Below are 20,916 nucleotides of genomic sequence, written 5' to 3'. Positions count from 1 at the left end.
ACAGCGGCTGCACACTATCAAACTTTGTTCCTGGTAAAAAGCCATTTCCGAGTTAAAGGACAGCGTTGCGTGGCCATGGTATTACTACTCCGGGCCGTACCGGCGTTAACTCGTGGCGTTCTCATGCCGTACGCCTTTTCCCTCTCCCGAAATCCCAGACGGGAAAGTGAGTTTCGGAACATGATTGTTAATTTTACGTAACGTACGGCTTGTCTGCTTGCTAGGAACAAGTTTCCCCTCCAGCTTTTACCCAGATCTCCGCTCGATACCGGACTTGAATTTTCTCTCCGTTTCCCAATCCCTGTTCTGGTCGATAAAGGAAGAAAAAAAAATCTTATTTTCCATTTTTCGTGCAAGAGGAAGAGGTTAGGTCGAAGCCCCCCCGGGGGCTGTGCCTCTTTATCGCGCGAGTTATTCGGTAGACGACGATATACGAACAATGCGAATAAATAATAATGATAACGAAAGACGATGGAAAAAACTACTTCGTGCAGCTCTCGTAAAAGTTCTCACGGTCTCGAGGAACGTTTTCATTCGGTCGCAGAACGAGACGTAGCAGACTGCTTCGACGTGCTTTCGAAAAACAAACCGATATTATCGGCACAGCCTATGTTAACTTTGCAGCACGAGGAAGAGGGGACGAAGCGAACAAAGAGATGGAGTGACAGTGAAAGAGAGGACGGAGGGATAGGGTTAGTCTGTATCAACTGTGCACCCTTATCAATTGGAAAATTGGTGTGTGCAGTGGGAGCGGAAGAGGAGGGGACTCGACTACGTTCACCGATGGAGGGGGAAGAGCGATTAGGTTTACGCGTCAGGGACGTACGCGTTGGGAGGTCGTTTGGGAGGGGCCACCGAAGAAATTGTATCGAGTTCGGGTATAATTTTCCAGTTTTCGAACCTTCGTCGAACACGTCGGACAGGAGGGGATCCTCCAAAGTCAGAAATTGTTTTAACGATCCTGCATTGTCTATGCACCCTCGCGAATTAGAAATTTCAGCCTACCGACCGAAGAGCCCTGGTGGCGAGAAGGGTGACTCGTACAAAAGCCAGGGGCGTATCCAAGGAATAGAAGGGAGCCTTTGTGTGCACGCTGAGAGAACCAAGAGAACGAGCAAGTGAATCAGCCAAAGAGAACAGGAGAGGGACGAGAACCGAGCGAAGGAGCGAACGAGGAAGAGAGATAAGGCGCTTAGGGCGCATGCGTCACTCGTCGTGGGCGTCGGGAATGTGTTGACACGAGAACCTGAGAGAACGTTGTGGCTCTAACGCCACGACGCCCGGGTTATCGTCGATGCGGTTCCCATACTGCGGGTCCACCCCGTTCTCGCAAAATCTGGGTCTCTTCCCTTCCGTTCCGATCGCAAAATTGCGTCTGACGTTGCCAATGGTCGACCGAACCTTATCGAAGTCGACGGTGATTCAGAAAATATTACGCAGACGACTGAGTCGAATGGAAACCCAACGCGATGACCCGTCCGACGATTCGTTTCTCTCGACGTTATTCTAATCTTTTTTTTTTTTTTTTTAAATTACTGCACCATGAAATGATACTCGTGACACGACGAGTCGCCAATCGGTGATTCATGCCTCGTAAAATAGCGTCGAGACTAGGGTTGAGACTATTGGAATATTTTACGAGTACTCGAATATTCAACTACTCGAATGCAACTGATAACGTATCACGCCATTCGGATACTACGAATATCTAAATATTTAACGAGCGCACAAAATATTGGAATTACGGATGCTGAATGTTGGAATCGTTTCGACCATGGCGGGGCCTATTCTAACATCGTTATTCGTGTATTATTATTAAAATAATTACACGTCGTACAGTCCATATATTTGATCAGAAAACTTGGACGAGTTGTCCGAACTCTAGGCGAAACTCGGACGAGCAACGTCAACCGATGCCCCGGTCGTAATTTCTAATTTAACTTTTCCCAGTTACGTCGTTGCCGAGGGCCTATTTTTCACGAAACTTTTATCCGATGCTTAGAGGCTCGCGCTACAATCCTTGGGGTTGGGCTCGAGGAAATAGAGAATGACGCTTCGTAGCAGCAAATGGTGTGCTTCTTCGCGCAGTAAATTTATATTCGGCTAGGTTCTGCAAATATATCCGTATAATTAAATTACAGCCGCTTATCGATGCTTTAAACGAATCATACGATAGTATCCTAACGCTACGTAAAAATAATTTGCAATAACATTTAATTTTATTCGACGTCTATAAGTGTTTCGAACGTTTATAGAAAATGGTGGTATTAAAAGTGCAAGAATTATAATTGCGAACAAGAAATTTCAGTTATCATTACGCTGCGGCGTACGAACTTTTATGCATGAGCCAGAACCCTCCACAACCACTTTTGAAAAATTCTATGCATTTGTAAGTAGACTCCATAAACCAATAAGAAGATCGTGATTGTTGAATAGCGAACATCTTGTACCCATTTAAATATCCGAAGGAACTTTTAATTCGACTCAATTTGTAAACACACAATTTATGCAGTAGTAAAATCTATACAGGGTGTTCGGCCACCCCTGGGAAAAATTTTAACGGGGGATTCTAGAGGCCAAAATAAGACGAAAATCAAGAATACCAATTTGTTGATGGAGGCTTCGTTAAAAAGTTATTAACGTCAAAAGTTCCACCTGTACTGAATTTTTTTCTCGAAAATGCGCAAGATTTTGGGGGTATGTCTATTCACCAAAAATTATTGTAATTGACCCTCGCAACCGAAAATAATTTTTCCAGAACGATTTGAAATTTTTCTTTTTCATCGAAGAAAGGCAACTAATTAGATTTTCGGCGAGGAATTTTTTTCTCGAAAGTGCGTAGGAATTCGAGGGTATATGTAATGACAAAAAATGATTATAATTGACCCTCGCAACTGAAAATAATTTTTCCAAAACGATTTGAAATTTTTTTTTTCCGTCGAAAAATTTAGGCACCTTCTCAAATTTTTTTCGTAAAAATGAGTAGGAATTCGGAAGTATGTGTAATGACAAAAAATGATTGTAATCGACTACTGCAATAGAAAATATTTTTTCCAGAACGATTTGAAATTTTTCTTTTTCATCGAAAAAAGGCAACTAATTAGATTTTCGGCGAGGAATTTTTTTCTCGAAAGTGCGTAGGAATTCGAGAGTATATGTAATGACAAAAAATGATTATAATTGACCCTCGCAACTGAAAATAATTTTTCCCAAACGATTTAAAATTTTTTTTTCCGTCGAAAAATTTAGGCACCTTCTCAAATTTTTTTCTTGAAAATGAGTAGAAATTCGGGGGTATGTGTAATGACAAAAAATGATTGTAATCGACACCTGCAACCGAAAGTAATTTTTTTAGAGCGATTTGAAAAATTTCTTTTTCGCCGAAAAATTTCAGCTCCTATCCGATTTTTTTTCTTGAAAATGAGTAGAAATTCGGGGGTATGTGTATTCACCAAAAATGATTGTAATCGACTCCTGCAATAGAAAATAATTTTTCCAGAACGATTTGAAATTTTTTTTTTCGGTCGAAAAATTTAGGATCATTCTCGAATTTTTTTCTTGAAAATGAGTAGAAATTCGGGGGTATGTGTAATGACAAAAAATGATTGTAATCGACACCTGCAACCGAAAGTAATTTTTTTAGAGCGATTTGAAAAATTTCTTTTTCGCCGAAAAATTTCAACACCTATCCGATTTTTTTTCTCGAAAGTGGATAGAATTTCGTAGGTACGTGTATTCACCAAATATGATCGTAATTGACCCCTGCAACCGAAAATAATTTTTCCAGAACGATTTGAAATTTTTTAATTTAATTGTTAACTTTTTAACGAAGCCTCAGTCAAGAAATTGATATTCTCGATTTTCGTCTTATTTTGGCCTCCAGAATCTCCCATTAAAATTTTTTCCCAGAGTTGGCCGAACACCCTGTATACGTTGTAACTGTACCCTAACGTAACCGGGGCAATTCCCTTTCAAAACGAAACAAATAAAACGCGCGTTATCTGCGATAAAATAACTCGATTTCACGCCGGGGTTTGTTTACATCCACAAATTAATTAGCAGTGCATTTACACCTTTATCGGGCGTGTACGCGTAGGGTGGATAAAACACGCGATTAATAAATGGCGGCAAGTATCGAGTAAGAGAAGCGTCGAAAATTTATTGCATACTGATCGAAGCAACAAAGTTTCACTATCTATAGCTATGTACAGAGAACTATTAGTGTTGCTTTGTATGTACATATAGACTAAGCACATAATCGATTGCACGTCACATGCGTTTAAATTTAAAGAGTCAGCGGCGTCTAATTAAAAATCCGAAACATCACAGCTACGAACGACGATAAATATTTCTGTCGGGTTAATCGGGACACTTTTCGTTTCGAACGATGCGTCCGTCGCTCGTTCCGTTGCGTATTGTCGGCGAAATAACGACTAACCGTCGGAGTACAATGTGCCTCGGCTACGTTGCGCGAACACAACGAAATCACGAAGCCCCGAAAACAATTTCGGAAGAAAAGCTTTGGCCGCGTGAAAAGCGTATCGCTTTCGCGGATACACGGACGCCGCGTGATCATTCGCACGCGATAAACAAACTCGTGTCACTCGATATGCAGGGATGTCGGTACGAACGGAACGAAGGAAAAAGTTGGGTAAATAGGAGTAACAAATCGGAGAATAATCGTAACGTACGGCACATGTGCATCGGTGCGATCGAACGTGTTATAAATCTTTCCTGTGCATGTAGGGATTTCACCACGCGACTGTGCATCCTCTGTCTGCGAAGGACACTTATCAAAAAAAAATCGAAGGTGGGATACCACAATGAAAGCCAAATACGAACCCGAGCGGACAAAGAAGTGTGGGCAAAATGCGTATCGAATGGTGGGGAGGTGGAAAACGAGAAAGAAAGAAATACGGAAAACGGGAGGGGGAGGGGGAGGTGGGAGCAGGAAGCTTTTTGGGCGCGGGCAAAGGGAAGTAGGGGGGCTAAAAATTTCAAGTTCAGTCACCAGAAAAACGCGTTTGGGATGTAAATGTAAAAGCGATGGAAGTGTCGGGGACAGCACACCGTCAGGGTGATCTAAAGACAGGGTCGAGCGAGCGAGAGAGATAGAGATAGAGAGACAGCGCGCGTCCAAATTTCGGAGGGAAAACTCCTACCTTTTACTGGGATAATCTGGGATTTTCAGAGTGATGTCATAGCAGAGTACGTTCGTTGTGCTAGGCGAAACCGACGGTCGGCGATGGCCGTGCAGCTCACCACTGAGAACACTGAGGTCGCTCCATGTCTCTCACTCGACCCAAGCCACGACCTCGCCCATGTCATGGGCCTACTGATATTCTCGAGGTCGTATGTTAAACCATAAACCACCAAATACGTTCATATATCTGATTAATATCGCCCGTAAACTAGCAAAGATATCGTCTGATATTCCGCGTAGCAGTATCTGCGTCGCAAGATTATCAGCGTTCTTGGGCACTGACGTCAAAGCCTTTCACGAACTTCCGATATCTCGCCGTAGGTTAATGGCGGCACCACTTGCCTGCATCGCAATAGTCGCGTTGTTTTCCACCGATATCGACGGAGAAAAAAATATTCGACGACACAGCGTTTATTCTCGTATTTTTACTAAACGGTTTCTTCTTTTTCGTTATCGTTGCTCCTTTATTTATTTACGATTTACGTTCGAATTTTTACAAATGTCGTATCCACGAATCTCCTTTGTTGTCTGCCTTGGCGTTTGTGCGTTTCCACCTTATGCAAAGGGGCCGCATATTCACGTAAAGCTCGACAAGTTTAAAAAGTTCGCCACGGTGGGAGTATGGTAGGCGAGTCGCTTTTCCCGTACTGTGAATCTCCATAGACTATTTCTCTTTCAGTTCCTGCGTCGTAGTATTTTACGAATCTCAAGATTATATATTTCTTAAATCCATTTAATTTCGCAATACTCGAAGAGGCTGTTGAGCGATCGATTCGCGAAAAACGTATATTCTTTCTACAATTTTTGAGATACGGTATACTAAGCTTCCGCAATGAACAACTGGACAAAATGATTGTTTAATATCGCGGAAATTAATTAAACTAAGAAACCGGTACCTTGTAGGGTTTTAAATATCGTCTCCAGATGCTGTAACTTCTAAATAATAAAAAGCTATGATTTACAACAGATTATAGGGAAATTATACAGAACTACGTTTCTTATTCCTTCGAATCATACCACCTTATGCATATACATACACTCGCTACACTGAAGTTGCGCTGAAGGGAATATAGTAGATACGTAAATGCAACCCCTTCTCTTTCCTGCAAGGTTTTAAAGTCGTGCAGATGAAACACTAGATGGCGTTATTGCAGCTGCACGACGTAGAATCACTATGATGCTGATCGTATGATAGAACAGCTTTAACTTTCCGAAACATCTAACCTGGACACGAATAACCTACTTATAAAATAAATATTATTACGTATCGCCATCATGTTATTATTATTATTACCAAACTGCTGACACATAAATGGTTGACGCCACAAATTAACTGGCGTGACTGATATTAACTTTTCGTATGTGTAATATTATTTAATTTCAACTACTTATCCGAAATATATTCTATCAATGTACAGTTCGCAAACATATAATTTTATTTGTACTTTTATTTAACGTTTACCTTGTCGCTTATAAATTAATATGAAAAGTAACAAATGTATAGTTACATTTCTTCAATGTTTCCATATTTAGAAAGTAGATTAAGAAAATTATTATATACGATTTAATAACGAATATTCTATTGTTATACTATGTTTATATATTTTACAATGCACGAACATATGTTTGGTCGATTATTAAAAGCACGAATGCAAATATATTATTGCTAAGCAAGGAGAAACTTACGTTCGAATTGACACACCATTTTTATTTATTTTTATCAAAAGGTTTCAAGCATTTCCTGTTCATCTTTCATAAAGGCGATCTGATAAACAAGGGAAGAAACAATAAGGTGTGCAAAACCATTTCTTAAATTCAGACCTGTGTCACAAGGTGTCGTGCTTTACTACTTTCGACCAATCATCACGCCAGTACCTTCCGATCGTTATACGGAACGCCAGTTTATTTCACAAATTTGCCATAGAATACAACAATAAATTAGTGTGTCGTACAACAAAAAATTCTAAAGCATTTTTAACATATCAGAAATTGCAAAATTATATTTACAACACGATTTTTAAGGGCATATAATAAATTATACGAAAAAAGCCGAAAACACACGAAAGAGAAGCGACGCGATTGGACAGAGGAAGTCATGTGAATCGAAACGCTCTTTACTATTGGCCAAACTCGAGTAGAGGGGAATGTTCGTACCCTTAAGATAGGCCTGCGTCTTCACAAAGACAAGAGACAGTATTGGAGAAGGATTGTGCTTACGGGCACGAAGTTTACGAGTTCAATCGCAGTATCTGGTTTCAGCGAGTATAGTGTGAGTTAGAGGAGTGAAGAGTAAAGGTTACAGTGAAGAGGAAGGAGGGAAAAGACGAAGCTGAAAATTGACGGGCATCGATTAGGATGATTACAAGCATTTTTGAAATTCAATGAACGTCGTTTAATGCGTGTGCGTATACAGTCACGTACGCGGTATTACAGATAAAGTTAATTCACGTTTGTGAACATATGTCGTACACGCGCGTGCGCGTAGTGAAAGGACGAACACGTAAATTTCGCTATCGGACTGTGATCGTATCGTGAAAAATCCGCGGAGGGCAGCGAAAACAAACAATTCGTGTCCGCCATCTTGCGCCTCACCAGCTGCGTTGAAAAGAAGTGGGAGAACTAAAACGACGTGTGTGCTTTTATTTTGTTGGAAGAAGTGCGAACAAGAGGTGGCCTACGGTCACCGAATGTGGTCAAATTTGCAAAAAACACGAATAGGGAGGACTGCGAGAGAACTCGAAGCAAGCGGGGCGAGGTAGCATTGCGCTCGTAGAGGTGGTTCGTGGGATACCCCACCAAGTTTATTTCTCCGCGTTCCCCCTACCCTTTATGTCCTGGATCTCGAGATTATTGCGCAGTTAGAAAAATCACTGAACACACAACACCATCTAAAGCTTTTGGTTTCATCTTCAGAAAGTAGCCCGCGGACATAATACGGTAAGTCTTCCGGTGTATATTGAAAATTAATTACATACCTTCGTGTCCCCTCTTTTATGTTTATGCGGCTTCGAAGCGTTATAGTTGCGAACAAAATCCCTCGGTATATTTTTATTATCAATTTATGTATGATCAAAATAATGAAATTGATTTTTTCTGGAATATTGCGCGTTGAGAAATTTTTCGTTCGGTGCATTTTATTCCCACTTAAACGCGGAATGTATACGTTAACACGATGCAAAGTTTTTTGTTATTCTTCGATCATGAGTATTCACATTGCGCGACATCATGAAACAAAACTAAATAAACGAATTTAATTAAGGGATGTTTATTAAATGCGATGTATCGTCTTATCGAACTTAACGGTTATCGATTCGATCGGAACTGTGTATATGACGACGTATATGATTAAAAGAGCAATTCGTTTTACAGACGGGTTGGTTGACTTTGTAAGTCGAAAGTTCGATAAAGAAGCCATGACGAATTCGGCACCAAAATTGAACAACAAGGTAGAACGGCATGGTTCGCCAAATGTCGGCGTAGACCGGCACCATCACCGTACGGGTGCAATCAAATCGTCGACGTTCTTCCACAATAGCGGAAGATCTTTTGGCAGAAATTCAACCGGTAGATTGAGCTGCAGTCCTCATTGTTCGTCCAAAAGTACAAGAAATTCTCTGATACGGTACGACTACAGTCCCCGCGGAAGTCCAACAAACAGCTTTTATGCTGGCGCAAAGTTTTCCGAACCGCCGTCTCCTGCGAGCCTTCCCAGACCACCGAGCCATTGGACTATGAGACTGATGGGCAGCTGTCAGCAAGCTGACAGGAGTTGCGATATTTCAAATCATCTTAAGATGATATTAAACGTCCAAGCCTGATACCCAAAGACCAACGGACCGCTAAAAACGGTTGTCAGCTTTTAAAACAAAGAGACAGGTACAACGTTATCGTCCTCCCTCGTGGATGAAGGATGTATTTTTCTCTTACATGTGATATCAAGCTGCTCGTTTAAAAAAAAAAAAAAGAGAAAGTGTTTACATGAGAACAACTGCGTGATAACACAATCTAAAGACGATACAAGTAATACGCAACTAGTTCAGGGCACCAGTGTCTTCAGTTTCATGGAATGGATGCTAAGTGAAAACCGTAATTTGTTCTTTAAGCTATTATACAAAGCATACAAACACTAAGGAGAACGACGCGGGTGCGTCTGTTGCGAACCGTGATTCAAGTATATGATAACTTGTAACAATTCTATTATGCGCCGTCTATGAAGATATAAACGTATGTATTTTAGATTATTATTATATATGGTTAACTTGCAGAGACGCATACACATACACATATACACAAACATTGTTATATTATCTGTTTGACGAAATGGTACGAAGACACGAGCAAAGTTGCATTAGCTATTTTTAGAAATGATAGCTATATTCTTCTTTTTTTTTCTTTACTCAAAATTGCCACAACATTGGCACTGTTGATCGCGATAGTAATCTTTCGTTATTTTCGCGTTATGTCCGAAGCAATTCTAAAACTGTTTATATGGTTTGTCCTGGGATTCATGCTATCATTTTTTCTTTTTTTCATCGAGGATTACTATATACTTACAACATAAGTGGTAAACTTTAAGTATTATATATATTCATCTACTGCTCTTTAGCGTAAACCTAGGTATCGATTCAGTATGTCTCTGACTAATGACTATAATCTCTAATTTGTCATCCCCAGTTTTTGTTAAGCTTTTGATATTTTGGTGTAACTCGTAAGTTTATTCTTAATGGGGTAATCAAATTATCCTTGTGAGAATTTTCCATGCAAAATTTCTTATTTCTATTCGTCTTACTCTTTTATCGAAAGTATTCTTATTATGTTTGCAGCTTTGCAATACTTCTGTAAAGCAATATATAAGATTCAAATGACGAGTTTCCAATGTGTATACAACTGGATTAATACTTTGGAATTCGTGATTCATTGATTAAAAAATGAAATAAATGTGATTGATGATCGAATGAATGATGGAGAAAGAGATTAAGATGTGTGTTGATATATGATAATTATTCGTTTCTTTCAGGTGTTCATGATCTAGCAATATTTGTGCTTAAATTAAATAATTTTTACGAAAAATTCCTATACGTGACAAATTTAAAAATTAGTTTTTACATAATATACGAGGTGTAGTCGGGACATTGTCGTTATAAAGTCAATATAGGACTCTTGCTTATCTTCTAAATTGTAGTATCGTTCGATAATACTGTCGATAATTTCCTACTACATAAATATTACATTGGAACGTAAAGTCAAAAGTTTTTTTTTGTTCATTATCTTTTTTTCTTTTTTCCATAAATGCGTATGTTTCAACAATTCTTCTAAACGTTAAATTTTTGCTTGATGGATATAACAATATTATTTCGTCTTTCTTTTTCAATAATATCGCACTTACTTTGACATTACATTATAATAAAAGTGACAATGGTTTTTAATTGCCTTGCAAAATTTTTTTTTTTTTTTTTTACCCGAAGCACAGATACATTTAAATATGTAGACTGACCAAATTACTCGAAGCGATATTTTAACCAATACTTCATTTTTTTGTTTTATTTAAAAGAAGGCATTGTTTTTTTTAAATTACGTTAGTTTCATTCTCCCCCTTAGTATATACTTTTTTTGTCTGATAAGTTAGTTTGTAGGGTGAATTACGAAATAAGATGGTGTATGTATATGCAGATCTCAGAACGAGTGCATCCAATACGTCTGTATGAATGAATAATATGCATGGAAGAGTGAGAGGGAAAGTGAGAAAAAGAAACATCAAAATGTGCAATTTCGAACTTTCAATTACTTTCTCCGTATTTGTAGTCCAGTAAGGCAAAATTTTTAATCGTATCTATAGCATCTTTAACAGCCGTCGCGTGAAATGGTTGATAGAAATCCCGATGTGAGAAGTCCGACGAGAATTTCATTGGTTTCAATCAGCAACCGGTTCTCATCGAACACGATCTCTCGATCAATTCTTGTTTTTCTTTCTCGATAGCCGGTGCCGTGCAGCGGCTGGTAGAAGGAACAGTTTCGAGAAAAGAGAAAACGTCTCGTTCGTAATTCGATTATTCGCGAATGTATGTTTTAAAATTTACATAGTTTCCACAAAATTATTATTTCCCCTTGATATCGGTTAATCGTTAAGGTTGAGATTCTTCGTAAATTATCGAAACAATTTGCATTTTTGTTGAACGCGTCGATCGACGATTTCCGTTCACTGAAAACGTTTCGCAAACGAGAATGTTTCATCAGCTCATGTGTGATAAGCGATAGAGTCGGAAAAATAACCGACGAGATCCATACGTGTAATCTGGTTAGTTGCGAAATAGTTCCTGTTCTCGATGGAAGAGGAATCGTCGTCGCAGCAGTAGATGAAAACTGGAAATAGAACGTCGCCCTGTAACCTGTTAATTTGTCGCTTTTCATCGTGAAATAGTACATTGAAAAATATTTCAAGCATATATTCGTCTTTGTTGGGAAAAAATCATTTCGTTAGGTGTCCTTGTTCCGTTCGGTGGTTTTTAGTTCGAAATAATTAGTACGACAGATCTCTTTCTTCAGAGCCGCGAGGCGTTTCAGTATTTACCCAGTGATTCTTTGAGTTTTCGAAATGTCGCGAGCCTCCTCTTTAGTCATTTAAACATCATTTGTAAATACGTGCCAGGGATCGGTTAAATTTTTCATGAGTGTGCGTTTACGAATTGTTCTGAAGGCTCATTGGGCGCGAAGTAAACGAATTAAAACACTGCCGTCCTGTGAGAGGTCGATGAACTAACAAAGCTGATACGTACGGAGATTATCGCACAGACGCGCATCGATTACAAATTGTGTAAATAGACAGCGGTGGAAATTGTAATTTTGAACAGCACGTGTAAATGTCCTGTAAAAATTAGTGTATATACGAACGAAAAAAAAAAGTAAACAGACACGTATTATGTATATGTATATATATATGTATATATATATATATATATACACATACGAATAAGGGGAATAATGGTCTCGATGGTAACGGCGTTTTGTTCCGTTCCGATCGAGAGCGTGATTAGAAATTCGGATCTTTAAGTGCAGCAATATAACGCGTACACTTGCTCGAGTCTCGCGGAGAAGCGAAAAATAGTCAGTATGTGCAAAGTAACAAAGATTTCAAAGAAAAAAGAAAAAAAAACATAAATAGAAGGGAGGAAAGACCAGTCGAAGGTTTGCCAGGCTCGATTCGAGCGATCTTTCTGTTGGCGAATGAAACAGAGGGGGCGCTGCGAAGGGAAAACGAACGAAAGAAAGAAAAATGGCGTCCGGAGTGGACGGGGAACGAGAGGCACGATTTACAAAGTGAACTAATCAACCAATCGATAATATTAATGAAAAAGAATGATAAGAAATTAGCTGTGATGATGACTCTATAGGTACTACTAATTTTTAATTGGTAACTGATCAACATATATATATATATACACACATATATATTATATATTATATGTATATGATAAATAATAAGGTGGGGTAATTTAAGAACGTGCGAGTTACGATGACAAAATGAAAATTACGGTTCTTTCGTGAAAAACACGAGGTTTACGCGAGAGAAAGATACGATATACTCTGTGTACGTGATTCGAAACAAAACGAAAACGTTGGGAGACGATTTTCTCTGTCTCAAAAAAAATGGGGTTACCGCCCCACACGCTCTTCAAGTGTTACTATTAATTTATCGTAATGTTTTAGTGGTTAGCGATACACGCAGATAAATAGTGCTCGAACGCGCGACGCAATAAAAAAAATAAAACAAGGGGGTGCAATGTTTACCGCGACAAGGACAAAGGAAAAAAAAAATATATTGTTTAAGAACTCTCGAATACGTCGTCCATCGTGTGTCGTAATCTACCTTCGTGACTTTAAGATGAGAATATAGTTAGTAGTTCTAATTATAAGAGCCAACGAGAACTTGGGTCGTTTCGAAAAATGGGATCGAGGTCAGGCGAGAATTTTATCTTCGGAGACGTTTCCGGTTTTCGATTTACACTTTTTTTTTTCCGTTTTCCAAGAATTTCGAATTGCTAGGATTACGCGAAACGGTGGAGAGAAGCCCCCGCGGGGCCGTTTTGTCGAAACCGGTAGTCACGGGAGCAGGAGAGGGAGAAAACAAAGGACACGAGACGATCCATACTCGACTGGCATTTATTGTGATATTGTAACGTACAAATCGTTCGTCGCGAGTTACACGAGAGATCGAGGAATAATCGATAAGACAAAATTATGATTCTCGTGAAAAGCTTCACGGATGTGTCATGGGTCCATTTTGAAGAAAAAAAATAAATAAAACGGAAACACAAAAGATACAAGTGGCATCCACGTCGGAACATTCTGTGGCTTATAGCATTTATCTGTTATGTTCGCAGTGTTGTTCAGCAACGAAATTCGAATTATCGATTATGGGTTGCAATATTTTTTTTTTGCCTAGATTTTTCTTTTTCTCTTGTTCAAATTTGTCGCGACGTATAATTATTTTGCCCTCTTTTATGGTCGCATAAATTACCCATTTATTACGGTAAAATGTTACTTAATGATAAGTTACACACGTCAGAGATCGAAGAAGCTACGATAAAAAGAATCGAAAAATGTTGTTTTATGGTTTGTCGTTGTTTCGGGTTAGCAGAGTTTCGTTCGGCCAGCATCGCTTTGTTTCGAAACTATATAGCCAGCGAATGTTCAGAAATGAAAAATACCGATAGGAGAATTAGTCGACGCGCCGGAAACGCGTTTGCGTCGAAGCGAATGCGTCATTACAAACTGCCATGTCCACCATTGTTTACACCGTGATGCATCCGTCGACGAACATTGCGTGACATGTAAGCGAACACATGACTTTGCATGTGCCTCTTGTATGTCTCGTTTAAATCTACATATGTATCTTCGTACCTTTTGAACAATTTTCTTTTACTGGTCTCTTTCGAAAGTTAAAATCGTGTCCTGTACGCTCGTTACGCGATCAAACTGTCGCGTATACCTACTTAAAACGCCGAAGAGAATATATCGAGCGAAACATACGTTCACGCTACGTATCTCTTTGGTTGTCCCCGATTTCGTTTATCGAATTCCCTCAAAAAGCACGGTTCAATTCCATCGTTACGTCAGAAACATGCGTGTCTCTGGTTTCCTAGGTAAATTAGCTTTCCCCCCGTCGTTGTTAGATTTTTCTGTGACGCGTACAAGCATTCGTACGGATTCTTCCGATCGAAAGAGAGTTCGTCACTTTCCAGTAAAAGCGAATCGTGATCATTATTGCAGACCATTTCTTTCGTTAAGCAGGTATCTTGCTTGTTCTCGTAAGCAACGCTTCTTTCCCTTTCTCTTAATAAGTTTTAACAAAGTTTACCGAAGTGTGCTCTTCGTTTTAAAATCATTCGCATAATTTTAGATTAATGACTTCGGGAAACCTGTCTCTTGCTACTCTTTTTTCTTTTTTTTTATTCACGATTACCTTAAGGTTTGTAAGCAATCGATTCGATCGTTCGGTTTAATCAAATTTTTGGGTAACACTTGAACACTTTCTATGCGTTTTAGCGTTCTTCTTTTCATTTCTGGGGAAACTCACATGTAAACGTTAAAGAGCAGAGAAATTCTACGAATTTTGCATATCCGTGCCACTTCTCGTAAGGAAAGAATAACCGGTGACTAATCGAACGTTCTTTTAAAAGAATAATAAATAGAAAAAGAAAACACACACGCTCATGAAACAAAAGGAACCAAACGTCTTCGAACGATCGTCAAACGGACATATTGAGTCGCGCCACGAACTTTTTTCAAAAGGTATTTTTCACGAAAGAACTTCGTGGCGTACATTTGCGTCGATATCATTCACAATTTCTCGCGCGAGAGCAGAAAATGGAATCACAACAGCTCATCGATTTCATACAAAGTATGCACTGATCATATACAGGGACACAAAACACAGCCACACGAAACACTATGTCGATTAATTAATTAAGCCTTAAATTTAGAATTAAGTTGAAAAGGTCTGAGAGATAGATAAAACGGAAAAATGGAGAAAGAAGGAGAGAAAGAGCTCTGTCGTTGAAAATAGTCCACGGTCTACGATCGAATAATTATTCCGATCGGATCTTTTCAAAGTTTCGATTTTTCCTGTGTACGTACGTACCTACGTCCGATATCGGTAACGTTTTAATTTCGAGGTCGAGTGTCTGGCGTAACAAAAAAAAAAAAACAAATTCAGGACACGCCGTTCTTGTTTCGATTGTCGCGCGAATATTTTTCCGTTTTGATTCGAGAGAGCCAAGAAAGCGTTTCGTCATTCGACCACGCAGGTTCGCTTGTTTTCGAAGGTCGTCGACGGTCGTCGGTGTCGTTTCGTATTCGAATCGTATCGCTTCGAACACGACGCGACACTCTTTCCACTCGTCGACGAGAGGAAACAGGAAAAAAAAAGCAAACAAAAGCTTTTACGCGCTGCGTGATTTCGTGATCAAAACCGATCTTCATATGTATCGATTGATTGAAGACGACATTTTCGAAAAGCTATTAGACCATCGTTAAAGGAAACACGATTTTTACCTACGGTAGCAAGGAGAAGTCGCGTATCTATCGATTGTTTACTCGTAAAAAATTCCCGTTAAAACGTAATCTTTGACGAGCCTGTCGATGACAATATTTTTTATCCTTCTTCCTGCTGCTGCTTGTGAAAGTCCGGCCGTACGTCGGACACGCGCGACGCTCGACGACCCGAACGTTCTTCGTTCCCCTCCATTTTTATTCTTCGACTAAGTTTAAAAATGGAACAATTTCGCGTCGAGTGCTAAAACGAACAGAGAGTGGAGTTGCACAAAATTACACAAGCGTTTGGTAGGTCGAGTGTCGGTCGTTCCGGCGCACGGTTAACTGAAAAGTAGGGAAAACGGATCGGCCGCTGCCGCGGCAAGAAAACGCACTGACTATTTTAGCGAATCGAGATTCGACCATGTACCTTGATATATAATATACCATGTGCGTGTTTCAAGAAAGTATGTTCGCGTCCGAGAGAAATGAAACGAGAGAATGTGTGCTTGAGTGTGCGAGCGTGCCAAAACAGTGAGTCTGTGTGAGTAAGAGAGATAAATATATATATATACATATTATATATATTATATACGGAGGGAGAGTTTCTCGCTCTTGAAGCAAAGAAAGAAAACAAAACACGGGCGCGTTTTGTCCCGCGAGTCGGACAGATTCGTTGATCCGTTAACTGGACGAACGAAGCGAGCGAAAAAAAAAAGCGAAGGGGAGGAGGTTCGCTGGAAGAACGCGTCCGTTTGGTTTCTCAGTTTCTCGCACGTGCAGAGCGCTGGTTCCCCGACGTTGCAACCGATACAAAAAAAAAACAAAGGAACACGATATGACGTTTGCGTTCCAAATTTTAACAAACACAGAACGATCGTGTGACGTCGCCCGCACGTGCGTGACAATAACATTTTTCCTACGTGTAAATCGGCGAAGTAACTTTTAGTTTCTTTCGTCTTTACCTTTCGTTTACAAGACTTAACGCCGGGGAGTAAACGTTTGCGCGAAGAATTTCGACGAATCACGGCTCTGTCTCTGTCGCTCCGTCGAGCTTGAAATTAACGCGTCTTCCGTTGAGGGGTCCGCCTTTAGTTTAGAGCCCCAACAACTGGGCGACATTTCAAACTTGTTTAAAAAGTACGTATTTATTTACGCTTTGTTACACTAACGAGAATTTTAATCCTCTATGACCCTGTTGACTTTGAAGTTACGCGTTTCCATTATTTGCATTTTCGAAGTCTGATTTAATCCCATCATTAATATGTATCGATTGTGGCCTTACGTCACTAGTATGGCCGACGAACAATCTATTTACGAATGTTAGCTACAATTTATCGTGCCAGGATTGGTACGCTTGGAAGGTTGCGTTTATTTGTATTTACCTTTCAATTTACATACCGTTATTTGTGTTTATCAATTGCCCCACCGTGTAATTGTTTTCAGAAGCCAAATATAATTTGGGTTATAGAGGGTTAAAGGTTAAAGAATTGATTGTACAAAAATTCAAGTAAAATTCAAAAGAAAACAAATTTTTATTCGTTATCAAGTTAATTCTGGACAAAGATTTATAGATCAGTGTCGTTTCTAAAGTATAGGGCGGATTCCTTGACGCAAAAAAGTGCTACACCGCCTACAAATTTCACGATATACCACCGATGATTCGAATCGTCAATTATTAAGTTACTTGCGCCGCTGGATCTCTGTTGCGATTATAATTGGCCAGTATTAAAAAATTAGAAAATTCTAGTCTCCAAACGTTCCAGAGGATCGTCAGCAGATCCCTAGACGAGCTTCGTGCTGTTGAAGCGGTTCAAACGAAACGATACTCATTCGATAATTAAGTTTAGTCAGTTAACCCTTTTAGGCCGACTGTCGTGCAATTTACCGACTCACGAACCTTTTTTATAGCGATCGACGGTTTGCAGTGTATTTCTGTGTTCACGGATCAAACTCTATCGTCCGGCGACGATACGCACCTATTTTTTCAACGTCTTTTCTACGACACAACTCCTTCAAAGGTCACTAAAATTTAAACGACAAGCTGTACCGTGTGTAGCTTGTGATATCGAAAGTCGCGTCGCGCCTGAGGGGTTAATGGAATACGCGCCGTAAGGTTTCAGCAACAAGGTCGGAACTCGCGGGGCCGCGGACACGTGGCTCCCCCCGCCGACCTCGTTGGAGAAGCTGGATCCAAAATGGCCGTCAGAACTTGGTCAGCGACGGCTGTTTCTTTAGTAGGCCTAGATTAGTGGGATCTAAGTGCACCAGATCATTTCTCACCGTCTGCTCGAGATACTCCGTTACGTGTATAGAGGTTCTAAACCGAACTGCCGTGTACGTTCAAGGATATTTGAAAAAAATCCTCGAACGCGAGTTCTCGATGCTCCAGACGGAAGAAACGATCGACTTGGACTCGATGATTTCCGTGTCGGAGACTAGGATTTTAGAATGTTAAGAGACGAAATTTAACGTGTTCGTTGCCGAAGAGGTAGTATTTTACCTCGCCTATACTCCACCATTTTGCGATGGCTTTATGGTGGGAATGTGGTTTGGTTTACCAGATCCCTATTATTTTTCAAAATTCAGCGTATGAAATTTAAATTTGTTCGTATCTCCGTCGCGCAACGAACGTGTTAAATGCGACTTGATGCGCACAAAACGCTTACGGTATCGGAATAAAAATGGTTCGAAGAAAACGGCCTTTCTCTTGCGCGCAGATGTTTCTCTTCGTCGTTCGAGTACGTCCTACGAACCACGTGGCATTTCTTCTTCGAATGGTTTCCTTATATTTTGTTCCCCGTCTTTTGTAAGCTTACATTTTACACCGAGCGTCGCTGTACAGAGCATTGTTCCGCGAATTCTCTGGTCTGCTTTAATCGAACGACGATCAAAGTAACGAACGAAAGGAGGCGACTCGCGCCAGTGCACCCAGATGGCACTACTCAGCGGAAGCTTATACTTCAGAAACGACACGGGGTTCATTTTTCTCGTTCATCAGCGCCATTTTAAGATTTTCGACCCGTTCACCTTGGAGACAAATGAAAAAAAAAAAGAATCCGTTTCAGGCAGAAAGAAAAATAATCACGCCAAAGTAAAAGAAAAAAAAAAATAGCTCAAAGACGATGCAAAAGTATTATATGCGTATCCATTGCCCGTTGGCGTTCGCGAGTATAGGCTTCACGAGTCCGATAAGGTTATACAAAAAACAAAAAAAAAAAAAGAAGCAGAAGGTCGTCGGGAACTTTTGTTCCGACGTTCCAACGAATAGAAGGGCGACGAGAGTTTACCGTAAGCAGTAAAAAAAAAAAAAAAATCGTAGATAATGTTAAGGATATCGAGTCGCGATCTTTGTGATGAGAAACGATGAAACGCTGAGGGAGATGATAATCACCGTACGATGACGAGCGGTGATAACGAGAACCCGGAGAACAAAGATAACGATTTTTTCCCCCCTTTCGTGTCTCCTTTGATAACTCCGTCGCGGACACGATGCAATTTGCTGTCAAGTTTTAGAGTACGTAAGGAAATAGAGTTATAAAAGTATATCTATTATTGTACGTAAAATGCAAAATGTACGTTTAAGGTTCGGCTAATGCGCATTAACGGTACGAGAAAACGCGTAAACGTGCAACGCATTATGACGGGTGCCCGTTTCCCACGTGACGACGAAGAGGATGTCGACGATTGATAATAAACGATGTAACGATAACAAAGCTGTACATACGGAGAGAGAGAGAGAAAAAAAAATGAAAAGAAACGAAAATTCGTACGTGCGAGCTGTGCGACAGACGCACTATATAAAATATTTTGTTAATGCAAAACGATGGAGGTGTATGTTCGATGAATTGGTGGGGATGACGATGGCTGTGCGTAATTTTCGAACGCGCGTTTTCAAAGTCGTCCGACCGAGGTTCCCCCGACGTTTTCCAAGGATGGAATTTTAGCGGCCTCTGAAGCTAAAGTTACTCGAGTAACGCAAGAGAGCATGGATGGACAAAAGGGTGGCAACAGAGAAGAAGAAGAGAAGAGAGAAGAGAGAAGAGAGGGAACGCCGTCGTTACGCGCAAGAACGAGACTTCCTTTATCATTCCCAAGCTCATCCGCCATCTTGGTCCACGTTCTGAACGTGTACGTCGCTGAAGCATCGATTAAGAATACATTCCGGTTACAATCGCCGATCTCAAGATCACGCACGATTCACAATTCATTCGAGAGGAGGAGGTGGTAGTCTCGGACTGGGGATTTTTTTTTTCCAATGGAAAAGGAGGACCAAGACTGAAGAGTAAACGAGAGACAAGAGGATAACGGGAAGGGCTTGACGATGGCGCGATCGACGAAGAATGGATCATCGATTGGGGCCACCTTTCGACGCGCATCCCGTTGTTTTCTTGGCGAAACAATTGTCTCGTGTTTGCGCGTCCGACGTGAAGAGAGGATTGCTCGAAGAAACCCGGTTATTTGGCAGAGAGAATAACAAGCGAAGAGGTCCAGTCGTTGGGAAAATGAAGGCTCGAAAAATTTTTTCAAGCATCGTCCATTACGAGGCTCTATAGAGGAACAATTATTTTTTGCCGTTTTATCTCCTACCTACCGAGGAAACCGAGTCTTAAAGAGTTTCCAAAATAGGAACAAAACAGTTACGGCGAAATGAATTGAACGCAAACGACGATGATGTTAAAATGATCGAGAGATCGTACGAAGATGAAGGGGAACATTTGGAGAGCCAGTAAACGAGATTGGATGTAGAATGCATAATAATTCGAGATGGGTAGAATGCATAATAATCATGACGGTACCTAAACCGTAATCGTTTATATCGTAATTTTGGTACTGTTGTATCCGGTATCTTACGCGTATTTGCAAGATACACCGCGTGTATCGACGATGGGCACGAAGACGAAGAGGAAATTGTAGATACAGCACCGAGAAGAGAATATAAAAGATGAGGATCGAGCTTAGGTGGGCAGCACCGAAGAGAAAGATCAGAACGAACCGGTATGAAGAGCATGTGTCTTTCAAGATCGTCGATTTGATCGCTGAAGGATTGTGAGAAACGTATCTGCGAAAGAACGAAGCAAATATATATGGGAATCAAAAAGAGAAAAAATCCATATTGATCATTTTGAGATTAAAATCGGATCTGTGAGCGAAGTCGGAGCGAATGTGAGAATTTTTTAAGA

General features: G+C 40.2%; 2 protein-coding genes across 3 annotated transcripts in view; one reads left to right on the top strand and one right to left on the bottom strand.

Moving 5' to 3' along the window:
- The window catches only part of Mura (ring finger protein murashka), a 47,581-nt gene extending 42,059 nt beyond the window's left edge, over nt 1-5,522 (bottom strand). Inside the window, exon 1 of one of the 2 annotated variants that reach the window (XM_076775095.1) lies at nt 5,163-5,522. The gene's annotated coding sequence lies outside the window, so the exon portion shown is untranslated. The remainder of the gene's footprint in view (nt 1-5,162) is intronic. The other variant, XM_076775098.1, reaches the window with a different exon arrangement.
- A 1,529-nt stretch (nt 5,523-7,051) lies between these two features.
- LOC143347093 (uncharacterized) lies at nt 7,052-19,720 on the top strand. Its single transcript, XM_076775994.1, has 2 exons — nt 7,052-8,140; nt 8,573-19,720. Exon 2 carries the CDS (start codon nt 8,617-8,619, stop codon nt 9,019-9,021), a length of 405 nt encoding a protein of 134 aa, XP_076632109.1. The 5' UTR covers nt 7,052-8,140; nt 8,573-8,616; the 3' UTR covers nt 9,022-19,720.
- The last annotated feature ends 1,196 nt before the right edge of the window (nt 19,721-20,916 follow it).

The sequence above is a fragment of the Colletes latitarsis genome, chromosome 10 (assembly GCF_051014445.1).
Source record: "Colletes latitarsis isolate SP2378_abdomen chromosome 10, iyColLati1, whole genome shotgun sequence".
In the NCBI taxonomy this organism is placed as follows: Eukaryota; Metazoa; Arthropoda; class Insecta; order Hymenoptera; family Colletidae; genus Colletes; species Colletes latitarsis.
Note: the sequence above shows the minus strand (reverse complement) of the source record. Positions and strands in the feature narration are given on the sequence as shown.

Coding starts and splice junctions, on each gene's coding strand:
- LOC143347093 (XM_076775994.1), top strand. CDS start 8,617: ATGACGAATTCGGCACCAAAATTGAACAACAAGGTAGAACGGCATGGT.